Source organism: Schistocerca nitens, chromosome 2 (assembly GCF_023898315.1).
Source record: "Schistocerca nitens isolate TAMUIC-IGC-003100 chromosome 2, iqSchNite1.1, whole genome shotgun sequence".
NCBI lineage: Eukaryota > Metazoa > Arthropoda > Insecta > Orthoptera > Acrididae > Schistocerca > Schistocerca nitens.
In genome coordinates this window covers 1,041,098,504-1,041,116,149 of record NC_064615.1, presented here as the reverse complement: position 1 = coordinate 1,041,116,149, position 17,646 = coordinate 1,041,098,504, and the positions used below count along the sequence as shown (strand labels likewise).

Sequence of the window (17,646 nt, the reverse complement as noted above, 5' to 3'; positions counted from 1 at the left end):
CGGCGATCCCACATCCTTTTCTCCAAAATTGACCACAAAGACAACGGTCAGATTATCCTTGGCAGTAATGCGACCTTGCAGAGTAGCCATGGCTCCATGTTTCACTCATAGGGCGTAAACTCGGCCATAAGTTGGAAACAGTGCGAAAAAAGACTCATCCGACCAAAGGGGACCTTCTGCCATTGCTCCATAGCCCAGGTTTTGCAGTTTCGGCGTCGCCTTTTCCTGTAATGAGCAACTGCATCATTGATGAGTGGTTTTGGGATTCAGCCTCCCGGTCACTGATGAATGGATTTGGAATTACAGCCTGCTCTACAATTCCCTGATAATGGAGCTTCATGTGTCGGACATTCAGTTCTGCAGTGATTTTTGCCGCTTTCATCCTCTTGTTTTTCTTCACAATCCTCTTCAGTGACCGTCCGCCCACGATCATTCTACGCACACTTTCGTCCGAATGACGTTTTCCCGGTTTCCCCTTAATGCGGTTTAAATCTTCAATACAGTGCTTCTTGAAACACTTCAGCTGCCTTGGTTATGGAAGCACTCACCATTCGAGTACCAACAATTTTCCCACCTTGGAGTTTAATTAGCTCCGATGTAACGCACTCACAACTACTCAGAACACTGTTCTGACCACATCTGACACTTCCAACACAATGGGAACAGGTGCCGTTCATGGTCAAATACTACAGCACAACATGTAGGCTTGGCTAGTATCTATATTTATTTTAATGCATGCATTTCTCGCAGTGTTCAAATATTTTGGTTCATCCCCAGCACCACAGTCCTGAAACATAGCCCATTCGTGGTATATGAGCCCAATTAGATACGGATTTAATAGGGTTCAAAATGGCTCTGAGCACTATGGGACTCAACTTCTCAGGTCATTAGTCCCCTAGAACTTAGAACTAGTTAAACCAAACTAACCTAAGGACATCACACACATCCATGCCCGAGGCAGGACTCGAACCTGCGACCGCAGCGGTCTCGCGGTTCCAGACTGCAGCGCCTTTAACCGCACGGCCACTTCGGCCGGCTAATGATTTAGACTTTGTAGCCATTCTCAAGGGGACAATGAAATGTCTGTGATATGTCATCCTCGAAAATACATGTTTGTGGTTTTTTAGACCGTTGTCGTGTTACAAAAGCACTCTGTCTTCAGGCCACAAGTGGCCCATCGGGACCATCCGACTGCTGTGTCATCCTCAGTCGAGGATGCGGACAGGAGGGGCGTGTGGCCAGCATACTGCTCTCCCGATCGTCGTGATGGTTTTCTGTTCTGTCGAGTAGCTCCTCAATTGGCATCACGAGGCTGAGTGCACCCCGAAAAATGGCAACAGCGCATGGCGGCCGGGATTGTCACCCACGCAAGTGCCGGACACGCCCGACAGCGCTTAACGTCGGTGATCTCGCGGGAACCGGTGTATCCACTGCGGCAAGGCCGTTGCCTGTCGTGTTACAGGAAAATTAAAAATTTACCTGTACAGACAGAAGCCATGGCGAAGTACTAGGCACCTGGAGACAGGCAACCCCTTCGGCACTCTGCGGCTTCGGATGGCCCACTATAAGCAGCAGTGTAGCGGCGGAAGAGCGGGCGCATGTCTTGTTTTCTGTCTGTACACGCACAACCTCAAGTCGATCAACAAAGACGGGTGAGTGGCACCGGGAGTTTTCCCGAGCTGGGGGGTTCTTAGAAGGACCCTTTTCCGTTTTATTCACGCCTGTTTCAGTGTCACACATCAGTGGTCACGCCACAGGAGAACGTGAAATAGGGGAGATGAAAACGCAGAAGAACCCTTAGGGGCTTCGGATCACGATCAGGTTTCGTGGAATGATGGTGAAAGGTCCCTAGTGGTTCCAACCTATAAACAAGTTCAAAATTGCGGTCATAGTGCTCCAAGTCGGCCCGTTTGACGTGCTACCCCCATTAAAGTAATTTTTCGCCATTTGACTGTTAATTGTTGATTTATTGCACACAATAATGATTTAGAAAAATGGTTCAAATGACTCTGAGCACTATGGGACTCAACTGATGAGGTTATTAGTCCCCTAGAACTTAGAACTAGTTAAACCTAACTAACCTAAGGACATCACAAACATCCATGCCCGAGGCAGGATTCGAACCTGCGACCGTAGCGGTCTCGCGGTTCCAGACTGCAGCGCCCAGAACCGCACGGCCACTTCGGCCGGCATTTAATAGGGAATTGTACATTGCTAATGCACTTATAGTATCTAGAGCAATACTTTATTTTGAAGTCAGTGGCGTAATAATTCATTCGCAGTTACCTCGAAAACTGCTTGAACGTCCTTGCTTGCATTATCGTATACTTTCAACCTTGTCAGTTTCCGCTATTACGGCACGCCCTGTAGACTGTCTTTTAGCAGAGGTCCACATGCGAGTGAAATAGGACATGAGAGGCTAAAACTGATGTGAGGTGACCCTCCCTATGCAGTGGCGTATCAGACCCTTATGCAGATAGAGATGCAGAAGGCTTAATAAAGTAGCACATGCGGCTGATGTTTGAAGTTACAACGTACCAAACGTGCTGTAACTATGATGCACATTTAAGCAGTGGTACGTGTTCAGTATGTTAACTGGGCAAATGCCACCGGCTGTACTCGTTATGCATAGCGGGGAAAAGCAGTGTCATGAACGGAGTTGCACCTTATTCTACGAGCATATTATCACAGCATAGGAAACACAGACAGTAGTGTTGCTAATAATGTTTGTGGCATGTTTAGTGATATGTATGTAGACACCTTATACGCACAGTGAAGAACACGATGGTACTACGGTGCGATCAACAAACTTAATATGACGTACAATAAACCAGTTTCAAATCTGACGACCTGTCATGGTGATTCACTGTTTTCTCGTCATGACAAATGCATCGCATAAACATTTTGTAGTGATGAAGGACAGTGACGTCAAAGGACAGACATAGCCTAGTGAAATGACTATTATATCCATTTGCATGCGGTCGTCTCCTCGCTTTAGTATACGAACTTCTCTGTAGATCCATCAACGAAAGCAACAGCTCTTTTCGCAAAGTACCTTCTAAAACCATGATGACGCAAGATCTATTGACGCCTGACACTGCTGTTGCCGTCATGTTCAGCGTTTGGAGATTTGTTACAATACAACATCAAAACCTTTATCTCAGTTGGGATCATCATTCTGAAAGCAGAAATTTTTCTTTCTGAAGTGTCATAACATGAGGATCGTGTAGAGATGAATACTACATGCAGCCCTCGGAACAGAATTTTTAACGTGTTTCGTATTCTGAGTGACTGTTAAATATCCGATTTCATACCAGATATTTTGATTATAGTTTGTTTTTCTCCCAGTTATTACAACCACTTTTGTCTAGAAGCTAACTGGTACTGAACTGGTAGCAGTTACTTCTGTAGCTGCGAACTGGTAGCAGTTACTTCTGTAAAATATCTAGGAGTATGCGTGCGGAACGATTTGAAGTGGAATGATCATATAAAATTAATTGTTGGTAAGGCGGGTACCAGGTTGAGATTCATTGGGAGATTGCTTAGAAAATGTAGTCCATCAACAAAGGAGGTGGCTTACAAAACACTCGTTCGACCTATACTTGAGTATTGCTCACCAGTGTGGGATCCGTACCAGATCGGGTTGACGGAGGAGATAAAGAAGATCCAAAGAAGAGCGGCGCGTTTTGTCACAGGGTTATTTGGTAACCGTGATAGCGTTACGGAGATGTTTAACAAACTCAAGTGGCAGACTCTGCAAGAGAGGCGCTCTGCATCGCGGTGTAGCTTGCTCGCCAGGTTTCGAGTGGGTGCGTTTCTGGATGAGGTATCGAATATATTGCTTCCCCCTACTTATACCTCCCGAGGAGATCACGAATGTAAAATTAGAGAGATTCGAGCGCGCACGGAGGCTTTCAGACAGTCGTTCTTCCCGCGAACCATACGCGACTGGAATAGGAAAGGGAGGTAATGACAGTGGCACACACCGTTGGGTGGCTTGCGGGGTATAAATGTAGATGTAGAAAAAACTGAAAGTAATCGTACATTGCGGTCATTGTTAATAAATGTCCATGAACAGGATACCACATAGCACTACTTCCCTGCAAGGACTGGGCTCACAACGACACATTATAAAATACTTCTGTAACCAATGACAAACAAAACGATGTTTTCCTTCGACAATGGGCCACCAAGGAAACCGATGAGCAGTGTTTGCTTGGGATGACTCTATTTGTATACGAAATTCACAGTGTTTTCACTAATTTGAAGGACATTTCTTAGGATAGACAGCCGGTTATTACCTTAACGCTAAAGAAACAAACGTGATCACTTTATAAGTATACTACTTGTGACATATTACTACATATTACACTCACAGGAAACTAAAAGTAGAAATCTTTCGACCAGATGAAATAACGTACGACGGCGTTTGTTTTGTGTGTGTGTGTATTGAACCGGGAATCTAGAAACGACGGAAAGGCTTCGTCCTGCCGTAGCCCTCAGTGGTTCATAACCCCTCCCCCCTCCCCCCTCCCCCCTCCCCCTCCCCCCCTCCCCGGTCAACGTCTTATACCAGACGAGTGTAACCCCAAGCGTTTGTGTGGTACAGTAATTATGATGTACGCGTACGCGGAGACAGTGTTTGCGCGGCAATCGCCGACGTAGTGTAACTGAGACAGAATAGGGGGAACCAGCCCGCATTCGCAGAGGCAGACGGAAAACCGCCTTAAAAACCATCCACAGGCTGGCCTGCACACCGAACCTAATCTGCCGGGCGGATTCGTTCCGGGGACCGGCACGCCTTCCCGCTCGGGAAGCAGCGCGTTAGTCCGCGCGGCTAGCCAGGCGGGCTAGGCATCTGTTAACTCACAAATGGTCCTACTCTTACGGCAACTGTCATTAATTGGGCAAACGTGATACGCAGAGAGATCTGCAGCACCAGTCTCATTCTTTCGTGCCAGACCTCGCAGACGACATTTTCCGGCGAAGTGCAAGAATGACGTTCTCGCAAACTCATTGTCCTCTGCCACTGAGTTGATCGATTTTGATGAGACATGCAACAGCATGTGGAAAACGTCAATCATTGCACTAATACACCGAGAACACAGTTCCTTAATAGCCTCATTTCCTTTGCGCCTAGATGGTGTAGTGTTCCAATTTGTTTCTCAAGCAACAACCAACGCCATTTAAGTAAAACAACCCTGCAAAGTCAACAGTCAACAGGGAGAACGTATGGTTAGGCATACAAAAGACCATATCTGTCAATAAACAGATGATCGACAGCCAGCAACGAATCATAAACTTGCATTAGCAGTGGCTTTTGCCGGCCGGTGTGACCGAGCGGTTGTAGGCGCTTTATTCTGGAACCGCGTGATCGCTACGGTCGCAGGTTCGAATCCTGCCTCGGGCATGGATGTGTGTGATGTCCTTAGGTTAGTTAGGTTTAAGTATTTCTAAGTCCTAGGGGACTAATGACCTCAGAAGTTGAGTCCCATAGTGATCAGAGCCATTTGTTATCTGATTAGCTAATGTGATATGAACAAAAAAAAGTAAATAGGGCGTAACAGGAAAATTATTTGCATATTCGGTGTTTCTCATTTCTTCACTAGTATCCCAGTAAGCAAAGCAGAACACGCTCTGAGTTATTTGAATTATTAATCCAACTTATCCACTACTGTAGTTGTTGCATGTGTCAAATTAATGAGAGTTATCTATAAACGGTAAGACATCCTTTTCAATTTCACTATTCTTTATCATTTGATTTCGGTTGTGATATTTCTAGTGTTTTCATTTCAGTCCTCATTTGTCCAGTAATAGCGCACTTATTTACAAATCATTATGAAGGCATTATGAAGTGTCTGTTCACACAGACTGCACATATGCTAAGAAAAGATGAGACGATAATGGCCTAATAAGCCACAGCTGGAACTGGCGAACTCACGCAAAACATGGGAGTAATGACATGTAGTAATATGAAATGGAGTGAGCACATACACTCAATCGTAGCAAAAGTAGGTGGTACCCTTAGGTTTACTAGTAGGATACAGCAAAAATACAATAAGTCTGCAATAACGGTTGCTTGCAACGCTCCTGCGACCAATTCTAGAATATTACTGAAGTGTCTTGGACCCTTACCGAGTAAGACTAGCAAGGGCTACAGATCAAAGAAGGTCCACACGAATCGTCACAGGAGAGCTTAATTGAGAAAGTCAAAGTCAGGAGTGGCAGACCTTGAACGTAGATGCCAAATATTCCACAAAAGCATATTTGCAAAACTTCAAGTACCAGTATTAGGTGAACGATATATTAGACAGAGCCCCGTTCGTATCCCTCTCGTAGGAACCGCGAATACAGCGGTAAACTATTTACTGCACGCACTGTCGCCTTTAAGGAATCAGTCTTCCCGCGCTCCATACGCGACTAAAAGGAGAAGAAATCTTTACAGTGGTACGTACCCATTTCGACGCTGTTCACAGTGTTTGCCAGAATATATATCTAGATTAGCGAGCTCGGCAATGCTTCGTAATTGCAAAAAATGTATAGGAATTGTGTATATGTCCTAATCTCCTTTTCTCTTCTGTCTCTGTCCATGTCTTCCTCCTCCTCTCTTTGTCCAGCCCCTCATCCCGCTTCTGTCCATCAGCTCCTCTTCCCTCTCTCTGGCCCTCTCCTCCTCAACCTCCTCCATCCCATCTATCTGACCGCATTCTTCCTCCTCTCTGTGTACATTTCCTGCCCCCTTTCTCTGTCCATCTACTCCTCCCCCCCCCCCTCTCTCTCTTTGATCCTGAGCCTTGTTTATCGTCATTGAAAATTCAGGTTCCGTAGTGTTATCCAGTCATATGCTGTTAAGCCACAAATACACAAATACAACTTTTGTTATTTAAATCGTCTGTGTGGAACCAAAACAGCACACTGTGCATGTATGTGAGTAAACCACTTTTCTGGTTGTTTAAATATCCGACTATCGTTGTTAAAGCTGACTTCCAGAATGAAAACGATACTGCACATATTCACAGCAGAGCAAAGCACAGAATTTGCTTTCTCTCAGTCGGTTTAACAGAAAACGAGCAAATTTTTTTTCAAAAAGTATTTATTGGAATACTATGTAAGAACCTGAACTAAATTTTTCAAGAACTTTTCGAGGCTATCAACGTTTCCTTATTGTATATCGTATATAAATTTATATATCACCTACATTAAAAATTCCTATACACTGCAACTACTAGATTCCTAACCTGTTTTCTGTGTACCCTGCCCCAATTGTCCCATCGAAATTATTTGCGAAGCACGTTGCTAGCTCTACTGGTAACGTAAGACTCTAACGGATTGTAATGACCTGAAAGTGACACGATTAATAGTTGGTATTAATCGAAGGGTCAATTGCGGGAGGGTACCCACAAAACAGGTTTGGAATACAGTAGATCCAGTGGTGCGAAAAATTCGCGTCCACGATATACAAAAGGTTTCTTTAAAAGCTGACCAATGAAAACGATTGTATTTCCATTTCTGAGTTCGTAATACGTAACTGCAAATGTTTTGTGCAAAATCCAATGTAATCATTGTATTAAGTTTAAGACGACAGATACCGTATCACGCAGACTACTTTTAGCAAATAAAAAGAATCTACGACCCAGGATCGATCCCTCGGCCTCCTGCATACTAACCCAAAATCTTGTCCGCTATACCAACTGCATAACTCTACTGTTGGTAGAGGTAGTTGCCGTACACGTGATTACAGTGTTGCCGGCTTGCCGGTCTTTAACGTCCATTTACTGCCTCAAATACGCGCAGGACGAAATTTTGTCACAGACAATTTTGTATTGTCAGTATATTACCCATGTACCTCTGAACGTTTATTAGATTAATGTATAAAAATTTGAAGTATTTCGGTGAAGAACTTTTCGAGATCTTTGGTAGTAAGATTTCCACTTCATATATTAAATACGTATTTATATAATATGTATATTTAATAATATAGGCTGTGTCTGTCGGAAGGTTCGTTAGAGTATTCAGTACAAATCCGAAAAAAAGCGGTCAAGTACTTTTGGGTAAATTTTTGCTAATATCATATTAAATATGTATTCATATGTTGTAAAATGGCGGAAATCCAAATAAAGAAAAATACTGCTTATGTCCTTTAGAATGTTCATTACAGTATCACATAAAAATAAAAGTAAAATCGTTCAGGTACTTCTCGAGATTTGTGGTAAAACGTTTCCCTTTTCTATATTAAACATGTATTTATGTAAGATGGTGCTGCAGAAGGTATATGAAAACACGCTCGTATTCGAAAACAATGTTGTGACAAAATTTAGAAGCAATCGGCAGGAACTTTAGGAGATTTCAGTACTGAGCAAACTAAGATTTAAATTTTTATTTACATAGTTTGAGACGCAATAAGTTCAAACGTTTACTAGGATTTCTTATGAAATCACCACTAGAGTCGAAATGGGTACCAATTAAAATTGTCCTTCGAGAGTTAAAATAGTGCGTTTCTCATTAACAAGAAATGGAATTTTGTACCTCATCATCATTTGGCTCCAATTTATGAGATCCTTACGTGCAGCATCACAAAAACTCTTCTAGTTATGTATTAAATGAATGAGTATTTTTGCTTAAAAATGATGAAGCTGATAAACCACCGAACTGTATGCTGCGCTTTTAAGCTATATATCTTCAATAGTGTCAAAGTAGCTTCTCCGAAGTACTGCTACACAGGCCGACAGAGGCAGTCAAAGAAATCGAGGTTCATGCGTGTGGCGGGCAGCATAGCTAGCAGGCTCCGCCGGCGTGTCTAGGAGGAACTGCGTGCGCTTACATACAGTACATACCTGCGACTGGGGACAGCTTTCTCATCACACACCAACGGGACTTCCACTAGAACAACAGAAAAAGTCCGCTGTACTACGCTACCACCTTCTGTCCTAGCTGTCATTTACTGGCAGGCGATGTAGGTTACGAACTCTCAGTCCAATCCGGATCCTAAAGCCTTGATTCTGGACCTTCATAAATTCGGCTAAACGTTTAGATCAGGGGTGTCCAGCGTTTTACCTTCTGCGGGCCACAGTGGAAGAAGGCAAGCATTTATGCCCAGCACGTAATATACTTTACACTAACAATAACTAATAATAAAAAAAAGGAAAAAGAAAGAAAAATAAACGGGATGGACCAATGAGAAATAGCATCATGTGGTGGGACATAACTTTATGTAATCGGAATATTATGGAACTTTTTTTTTATCGAACGTGTGATAAATGCTAATTTCTTGGGCCGCATTGATACTTGACTTGGGCCGCATGCGGCCCGCGGATCGCGGGTTGGACTCCCCTTGCTTAAATGGTCTGATAATTACCACCATGAGCAATATTACACGCCAAGAAGCATATCTGTTGCGAAAGTTTTTCCTCGAAGAAAGCCATAAAATATTACGCGCAACTTCTCAAAGTTGAGACGGAGTGAGTGGCGTCTTGTCTAGATTAAACAGCACAACATTCTTATCCTCCTTTATCGTACAGTGGTGCAAATAAGTGGCAAACATACACAACATACAGAGTTACTGCTACCAAAACTGCAGCAAGCATTTAGATAGGTCTGCTGCGGTTAACAAGCTGCTGTCATGATCCATTAACGTTCATAAAACTTACTGTAAACGTGTGCAATGTATGGATTCGGCTGTGAGTAAGTAGTTTTAAACGTGCTTAGATGATAGGACTGCGCAATTTTTTCTCTTTTAGTATAACGCTTAAACGGATATATATGGAGAAGGCAATGCTTGCGTAAGCAAGTGAGCGTTGTATACGTATACTATTCTGGATACGTGGAGCGTAATTCAGAAATTTTCCGAACAGAATACGGGCTAAGGGTCTTGAATATTAGCCATTAGTTCCATATCCACAGTCCGGAGAAGCGCGAGCGTTAGCGCGCCGTTTCCGGGAGTCGAGGAGATGCGTCGGCCCCGGATCGAATCCGCCAGGAGGATTAACGACGAGGATCGGTGAACCGGCCAGCTTCGATTCGGTTTTTAGGCCGTTTTCCACATCCGACTAGGAGAATAACGGGCTGCTACCACGTATCGCCTCAGTTACAGCATCCGCGAACATTTAGAAAATATTGTCTCACACTTTCATATCGATAACACTGGACACAAACGCAAGGGGTATACAATTTACCGTCTTGGTGAGGGTTGGGAGAGGTGGGGGGGGGGGGGGGGGCAGTGGCGAGAGAAAGAGCATCCGGTCGCCCTATACCATTAAAATTATCAAATGCAGATTAACATGTCTGCTTCGGTGGGTGCGCAGTCACCGCTGCGGATTGCTAAGCGAAGGGGCCCGGTTTCAATTCCCGAGCGGGTCGGGGATTTCCTCCGCTAGGGGACAGGCTGTAGTGTTGTCCTTTCCTTCGTAGCGTCAGAAAGAACATTCCCCTGTTGAAATGGCTGTGTGGGCACGTACTAAAAACCAATAAAAAAATAAACATACTGATTAACCCGACGACTCCGTGAGGATACCGGATAAAAGACAGGAAAAAGAAGTTCAGGCCTCGGTTTGGAAGAAATAGGTGAGGAAATTTCAAAGCCAAGGGGTATTCGGAAAGTAAGTTCCAATCGCCCGCGAAATGGAAACTACAGTGAAAATCATAAATATTTTATGAGAAACAGTTAGCTACAACTTCCAGCTACTTATCTACATAGTCGTACATCTGACTTAACACCTGTCGTAGCATTGTACCAACTTTCCAATACCCTCGTCATAGAAGGCAGCCGTCAGCGTTTTCTGCCAATTCTTTACGCTGGCCTACAGCTCTTTGTCTGTGCCAAAATGTTGTCTTCTTAGTTAGGGTTTCATGTGAGCTGAGATGAAACTCAGAAGGAGCGAGTTAGCGCTGTATTGTGGGTGATGAAACACTTCCCATCTAAAACGCTGCAGAAGTATCTTCATTGCCCCAGCAGAATTCGTCTCAGAATTGTCTTGAAGCAGGAAACGAATGATGGTTTTGTTACGTGGGCTGCATAGCTTCAGGCGAAATTTCTCACCAGGCCATCGAACTTGACGGGAAACGCATGCATTAGGCATCTTCACGTGTTAACTGTACGTTCAGAACTGAAAAGAGCGGCGTGACGCAATCAACGGTCGTACTAGAAACACTGCCCAACACACCTACGCAAAGCTTCGTCGGATTTTCACAGTGGTTTCCATTTCGCGACCTATCGGAAAATACTTTCCAAGTGCCCTCGTAGATTCACGTGAAGGTACGAAGTACTCGTTTGGAGGTAATCATTAAGTTGAAGAGCATTGATTTGAATAACAGCACAGTTTAAGGTACAACAGATGATAAATCGTAATCAAGGAAGATTTAATAAGCTACATCCATCCGATGCGTTATGAAGGTCAGGGACTTTGCCTGGTCAATACCCATATGAGAAGAAGCAGAAGATAAGTGTCTGGTTATAAGACGGGTCATAATACGTTGAATGAACTTTTAGTTTCAATTACTGGAAGGTTTTTCGCCTGACATTCTGTTGTCATTATTCTCTTACTGTTTTTCTTTTTCCTCCGACAGTTTTACTACTAACAAATCCGCCGCTCTGTACCATATTATTTAGTTACTGCGTGAATTGATCGTCGCCTTAGTACATGCTTGATTAGCCATGGAAATGTGGTTACGGTGTAGACTATGGTGATATTTTTAGTTCTTTTGTACTGCGTGGTAGCCCTAACATTAATGAATATGGTCTTTCTCCATTCCGTTGAGATAATCCTCAGAAAGTTACAGGTCCATGATCAGATACCAGTTTTAAACAGAACTGCAGTTCAGAGATGAAGCGACTGTGTCACACACGAACTATGTTCTCCACTCTTCGCTACGTGAAAGATGGATCGTTATTGCCTGAGACCACCTTAATTATTAGATTTGCAAACGAATGCCAGATGTGTTACCAATTTGGTATCAATGCTTATTGATAACCGCTATCTAGATGGTTCAGAGAGGTGAACGTCGTCGACATCCTGTCGGCAATTATATAGCTGGACACGGTGCGCAACTCTGGAGTGAACATGGATGACGTAGGAAATTGTCCGTGGCCCTTTACTAAGAAATCACCCAGCTATAAACGTGAAGCAAACTGGGGAAACTACAGTGAACGTAAATGTGATCGACTGAAAGGTATTCGAGCCCCCATTCATCCCGAATACGAGTCTTGCATCATCAACGTTGAGCAACTTACCTCAGGTTGAGTGTGTTGCGGATAATTGATGGAAAGAGAAACTTCTAGTGTGTAGTATGACGAGAATATTGTTTGCCATGTACATTACTACTGTCCATTACTACCGCATTAGTTGTTTACAAATATCACAATCAATTAGCACCTTTCTCTACATAATATACTCAACAACGTGGGACACATCGTTTTTCTTGTTTGTTTCTGTATTACGGAAACGCTTCGGCACTGATCACGGATTTCCAGGCACATCATTTGTCACCGGTGCTCTCCACACTTCCTAAAAAAGAAATTTGCACTCAAATTGTATCAATCAAATACTTCGGTTTCGCGACGAGATCTCTCTGTCTGACAATGAGAGTTTCCGGTCTTCCAGTAATATAATGGTGTAAGCAATAGAAAATCCTGTACTTGTAAGATCGCTCAGCCGTTGCACGAATTCCCTACAGTAGATCAGGCAGCCAGTTGTCCCTTATTAATGGACGATTATGACCTTTAACAATTGACAGTATCACTGTTTACACCAAATCAGGTATTCAGTTTCATAGCGGCAGTCATAATGACGTCTTAGAACTTCGTCATCAATAATTTGACATTTCCTTACCATTTTGCATTTAGATCGTCACACGATCTAGTCAGGGGCGGTTGTCCCACTTGTACGGTATTAAATAGGAACCATTTATTCATATCACTTTCTCCTGTCGACACTACATTGCTTGCCAGTAAATGTGTTACCAATGTATATTCCATATCCGTTTATGTTTATACGTCCTAATTCGAAATAGTTATAAATTTAAAGTTTTACAGATATTTTATGGGCTGTGGAACGCTGTAAGAGCTACTAAAATTAGATGCAGACCGCATCCTCAGCTGATGGTACTACCGTATACGCAAGTAATAAAATTGAAAATGATTTCCGTTGAGGGAGAACGTGACGAGCTAATCACCTTTTTGCCATCTCGGAACTTGACGGTGCCTTCGATGACGGTGTTGCTGTCGACCATGCCGAGCGCTCGCGGCACGTGCTCTCCGACTACGACGTGGCGTCCCACGCGCGTCACACACGCACCGACGCACAATGGCTAGTTTCGGCATGCACTGCGCGGCTGTCGGCCACCTACTGCCGCCACAAAACGCGCGCCACTGCTCGCCGGCTCCCAGGCGCCCGCGCGCGCGGCACGCCGGCGCTGCCATCTATCGAACCAGTGTTGAACTCGCTGTTGGGCGCCGCTTCCTCGCCGAAATCGGTCGGTAAGGCAGAGTTATTTCTTAACCAACGCTTTAAACTATTTGCGAATCAGAAAGCTCCCGATTATTCGGATTAAAGTGCGCCCAAATCTGCACGGATAACTGAGAAACACGTATTATCCAAAACACACATGTTTCCCTGGAAACCTTTTGATTGTTTCTGTGAAACGTGCCACGATTCATATTTTAAGGCCCCTGTTTTACTTACAAGGGAATGGTCAGACTTGTCATGTCGAAATCTGTGTTGCTTTTTTAACACTGTGAGTTAACATTGCAAGAAGTCTGTATGCAGAATTTTAGCTGCTGACATGACCTGGAAGTCTGTAAACAATTTTATTAAGTAAGACATTATTGTCGCATGGTTTCCGCGCTTATAACTGCCTCTTGTACAATCCTGACCTCTCTCGCTACGCTATACCAACGCCATCTAGGGACATGGTGGCGTTAGCTAAGCGCCGCTGTCCTGCCACAGCAGTGGGAGAGCTGATTCCCCCAGTGAAAGCGATCGTATGATAGTTAAACATTCGTTGACAAATATGGCAGATATGTTATCTACATCATTCTTTCCAAATAGCTATGAAATAGACACAAATAAATATACGGTTTAGAACACCTCCAAATTTTATTTCTTGTAATTACCGCAAAAATGCGAAATATTGATACAATGTCCAAAACATAGGTTTTTGTGCACCAAGAACATACAAGCAAAGACGACATATAACAGCCATGCGAATCACAGACGTTGTCAGATGTCCGTAGACAAAACTGGGCTGGTGTTAGGAATGAATCAGGCCTAGTATTAGTATATTTCGAGGAGTGCCACGCATATTTAATCAAATTCTGAAACCGTGGGGAGGAAAATTGATAATGTACTACTTATTGCGGCTTGAGAATATTGTCACGGTGATAGACCAGGAAATTGCAGTGATATGCACACAATAATTTTCTCTGTTAGTTTTCTGTAAAATGCCTTCCACTGACGGAAAAATTCTCTGTCTAAACACTGGACTCGCATTCGGGAGGACGACGGTTCAATCCAGCGTCCGGCCATCCTGATTTAGGTTTTCCGTGATTGCCCTAAATTGCTCCAGGCAAATACCGGGATAGTTCTTGCAGTGGACTGACAAGGCAGCCAGTCCACAGTGACGGGTAGCCGAAAGGGCACACGTACACACACGCCGACTGGCGCGAAGTCTGGAACAGGATACGTGATGAATGTGATAAAGAAAAGAACGTAGCTACTAGAACACTTAACTTTTATATCGTCCTTTGGTATACAGCATTCTTGATGATACAAGTGAGACTCTTTAGATTCATGAAGTAACTAATGGCGCCTTGCTAGGTCGTAGCCATGGACTTAGCTGAAGGCTATTCTAACTGTCTCTCGGCAAATGAGAGAAAGGCTTCGTCAGTGTAGTCGCTAGCAACGTCGTCGTACAACTGGGGCGAGTGCTAGTACGTCTCTCGAGACCTGCCTTGTGGTGGCGCTCGGTCTGCAATCCTGACAGTGGCGACACGCGGGTCCGACATGTACTAATGGACCGCGGCCGATTTAAGCTACCACCTAGCAAGTGTGGTGTCTGGCGGTGACACCACTCTTCTGAAAGGGCACGGCCGACTTCCTTCCCCGTCCTTCCCTAATCCGATGAGACCGATGACCTCGATGTTTGGTCTCTTCCTCCAAACAATCCAAATCCAATCTCTGTCTAAAGGTTGAATTACGTTCGTCGTGCCGGGTGGAATCTGATCTCTGCTTCTTTGTCAGGGTGGGCTCGAAATACAGCTTTTAATGAATCAGACCTTTTATGACCTGACCACTAATCTAGAAGGAGAAGAGATTTGTTCCCGCAGAACGGAAGAAAAGCATGACGCATGAAAAGTGTAACGTTTTCCATTTTTCCAGACTTCGATGCGTCTACCACAAGATTGTTTGCGTAGAACATTGTTCTTTTGACACGTGGTCCAAAACGTCCAGTTCGTTCTTGAAGACAGACATGTAGTTTAGGCAGCAATGAACCATTCAGACTAATTATGAGCGTAGTCGTGGACTGCGCAATCGCCTCAATATGTTTTTCCCCTTTCAATGGCAGTGTTCTTTTCGCAGCCATTTCTTTTTGAAAACCTGACTGATCTGCATTGTACACGTACGATTCACTAAAACTAGCGATCTTATGTTTTGCATTCGTAAGAAAATCTTCTGTCATTTCGATTTGTGTCACTTCATTTTCCGACCTGTTTCTCGATACAAATTTTGTTATTTTTCTTGCCACAATTTTATGTTATCTTTTGAAGCGACTAATCCAACTTTGAGAAGCTGTAAATTCTTTAGCGCCTATCGCGTTGGCAATCTCTAACGCCCAATCACGCAAAGTTGTATCGCTGACACTAAATGACTTTTGTCTGGCATCGGTAAATAGCTCAAAAAGTCGCGCATTTATCTCCGTCGCAATTTCCAGTCGACTCTTACGTCGTCCAGCGACTTCCTTTTTCCATCTATACAATACACATTCAGAACGAACAAAGCGATACTTTTTGAACAGTACAGACACGTAGGCGTTTCTTACCACTTTCGTTCAACCAATACGTCACCGCTTTTTCTTTGTCTGATAAGGTAATTGTAGTTGCTGGTGTTACTTTCGGCGATAATTGATGATGGTACGTGGCACTATCACTCGAAGAGTCTTCATGAGTGCAACTTTCGTCGATGTCACAGTCTGCAATATCGAGTGTTTCAGTTGTTTCTAGCCACATGTCTGCGCCATTTGTATGCTCGACTAGAAGTTTCACAACCATGTCGCACAACACATAGTCTTCACGCGTGTTTTCTGTTGATTGCTTCATTTGGCGTCTGTGGTATATCTGCATGGTAAGTACCAAACATTTTCAGGGTTCGCCATCACCTGTGAGGGGAGACTGAATGTTCACCGAAAAGTGGCTTGCGGAGTATAGATGAATATGTACAGAACATCTTTTACATCTCTAACCAGTTTCAGGACGGTATGTTTCGAAATACGTACCAGAAATTAAAAGGACGTGCATTCCACAGAAACGAATATTCGTTACCCCTTTCCACCAAAACCGTGCAGCGATACTCCTCTGTAGTGAACGCCGCGGTAAGACGGCCGCACTTGCCGACCATGCGCTCAACGCTCGCGACTCGCCATTTCCAGGGGTGGCCAGCCGTCACTGGAAGCGCCAAGCAGGAAACAGCCATGTTCGTGATTTTTTTTTCGGTGACTTCCAGTTCATGTCAGCAGCAACGTTTTTGCGTACGGACCTATTGCACAGTTAAATAACAGTGCTAAAAAAAGCAATACATGTTTAGGCATGACAAGTCTGACCATTCCCTTGCTAGACACTCTTCGCCGGAAACAGACAACTTATTTGTGAAATAAAGTTCTCAACACACTGCATTTCATAACCATATGTCTTCAGTTCATTTTAGGGAAATGGTGGTCATACTTCAATTCATTATCAGGCGTCCGTACCTCAATCGGCAAAAACGGGACCCATATAATAACTATCGTGAAACCGCGGGCAGCATGCGGCCCCAATCAAGTATTAGTGGGGCCCAAGGTTCTCATCAGACGAAGTCGTAACATCCTTATGTTTGCAGAGGTTATGGTGTATTAATTTAGAATTGCGACTGATTTTGCTTGGCAACCAAAGGACACACAAAATGCATGCGTGCCGACTACGTGGGTGCATCGAGGCTGCGGCACCGCATCCACAGAATTATCTGTTTGATAAAAACAAAATGAAATAAATATTTCTCACTTGCCTTTGTCGAAAAGTAATGAACTCTTAAAGCACTGAGATGGAAGTTAAAACATCTGTTTGTTTCAGATGTCTTTGTGCAAATGCAACAAAGCAACATACTTTTTGGGTTCCGTGCCTTTGTCTGGCCAAGTCAAAGGCACACACCAGAATAATGGTCGTACTACATTGTGAACGAAATCCAGTCTTTTCGGCTTGTTCTATGTCTCCTGACAAGTTATACGATATAATAAGTACTCCCCATTCGTTAACATTTGTTGTACATGTACATCTACCTCTACAAGGATACTCTGCAAATCACATTTAAGTGTCTGGCAGAGGGTTCATCGAACCACCGTCACAATTCTCTATTATGCCAATCTCGTAAAGCGCGCGGAACGTACGAACACCTATATCTTTTC

At 43.8% G+C, this 17,646-nt stretch overlaps 1 protein-coding gene across 1 annotated transcript in view; it reads right to left on the bottom strand.

The window, feature by feature from the left end:
- LOC126235523 (uncharacterized) overlaps positions 1-13,309 on the bottom strand; it is a 436,836-nt gene extending 423,527 nt beyond the window's left edge. Inside the window, exons 1-2 of the mRNA XM_049944241.1 lie at positions 13,168-13,309; positions 8,835-8,880 (exon numbers count right to left, since the gene is read on the bottom strand). Coding sequence (XP_049800198.1) covers positions 8,835-8,880; positions 13,168-13,224 — 103 coding nt within the window. The 5' untranslated portion in view covers positions 13,225-13,309. The remainder of the gene's footprint in view (positions 1-8,834; positions 8,881-13,167) is intronic.
- Positions 13,310-17,646: the final 4,337 nt, after the last annotated feature.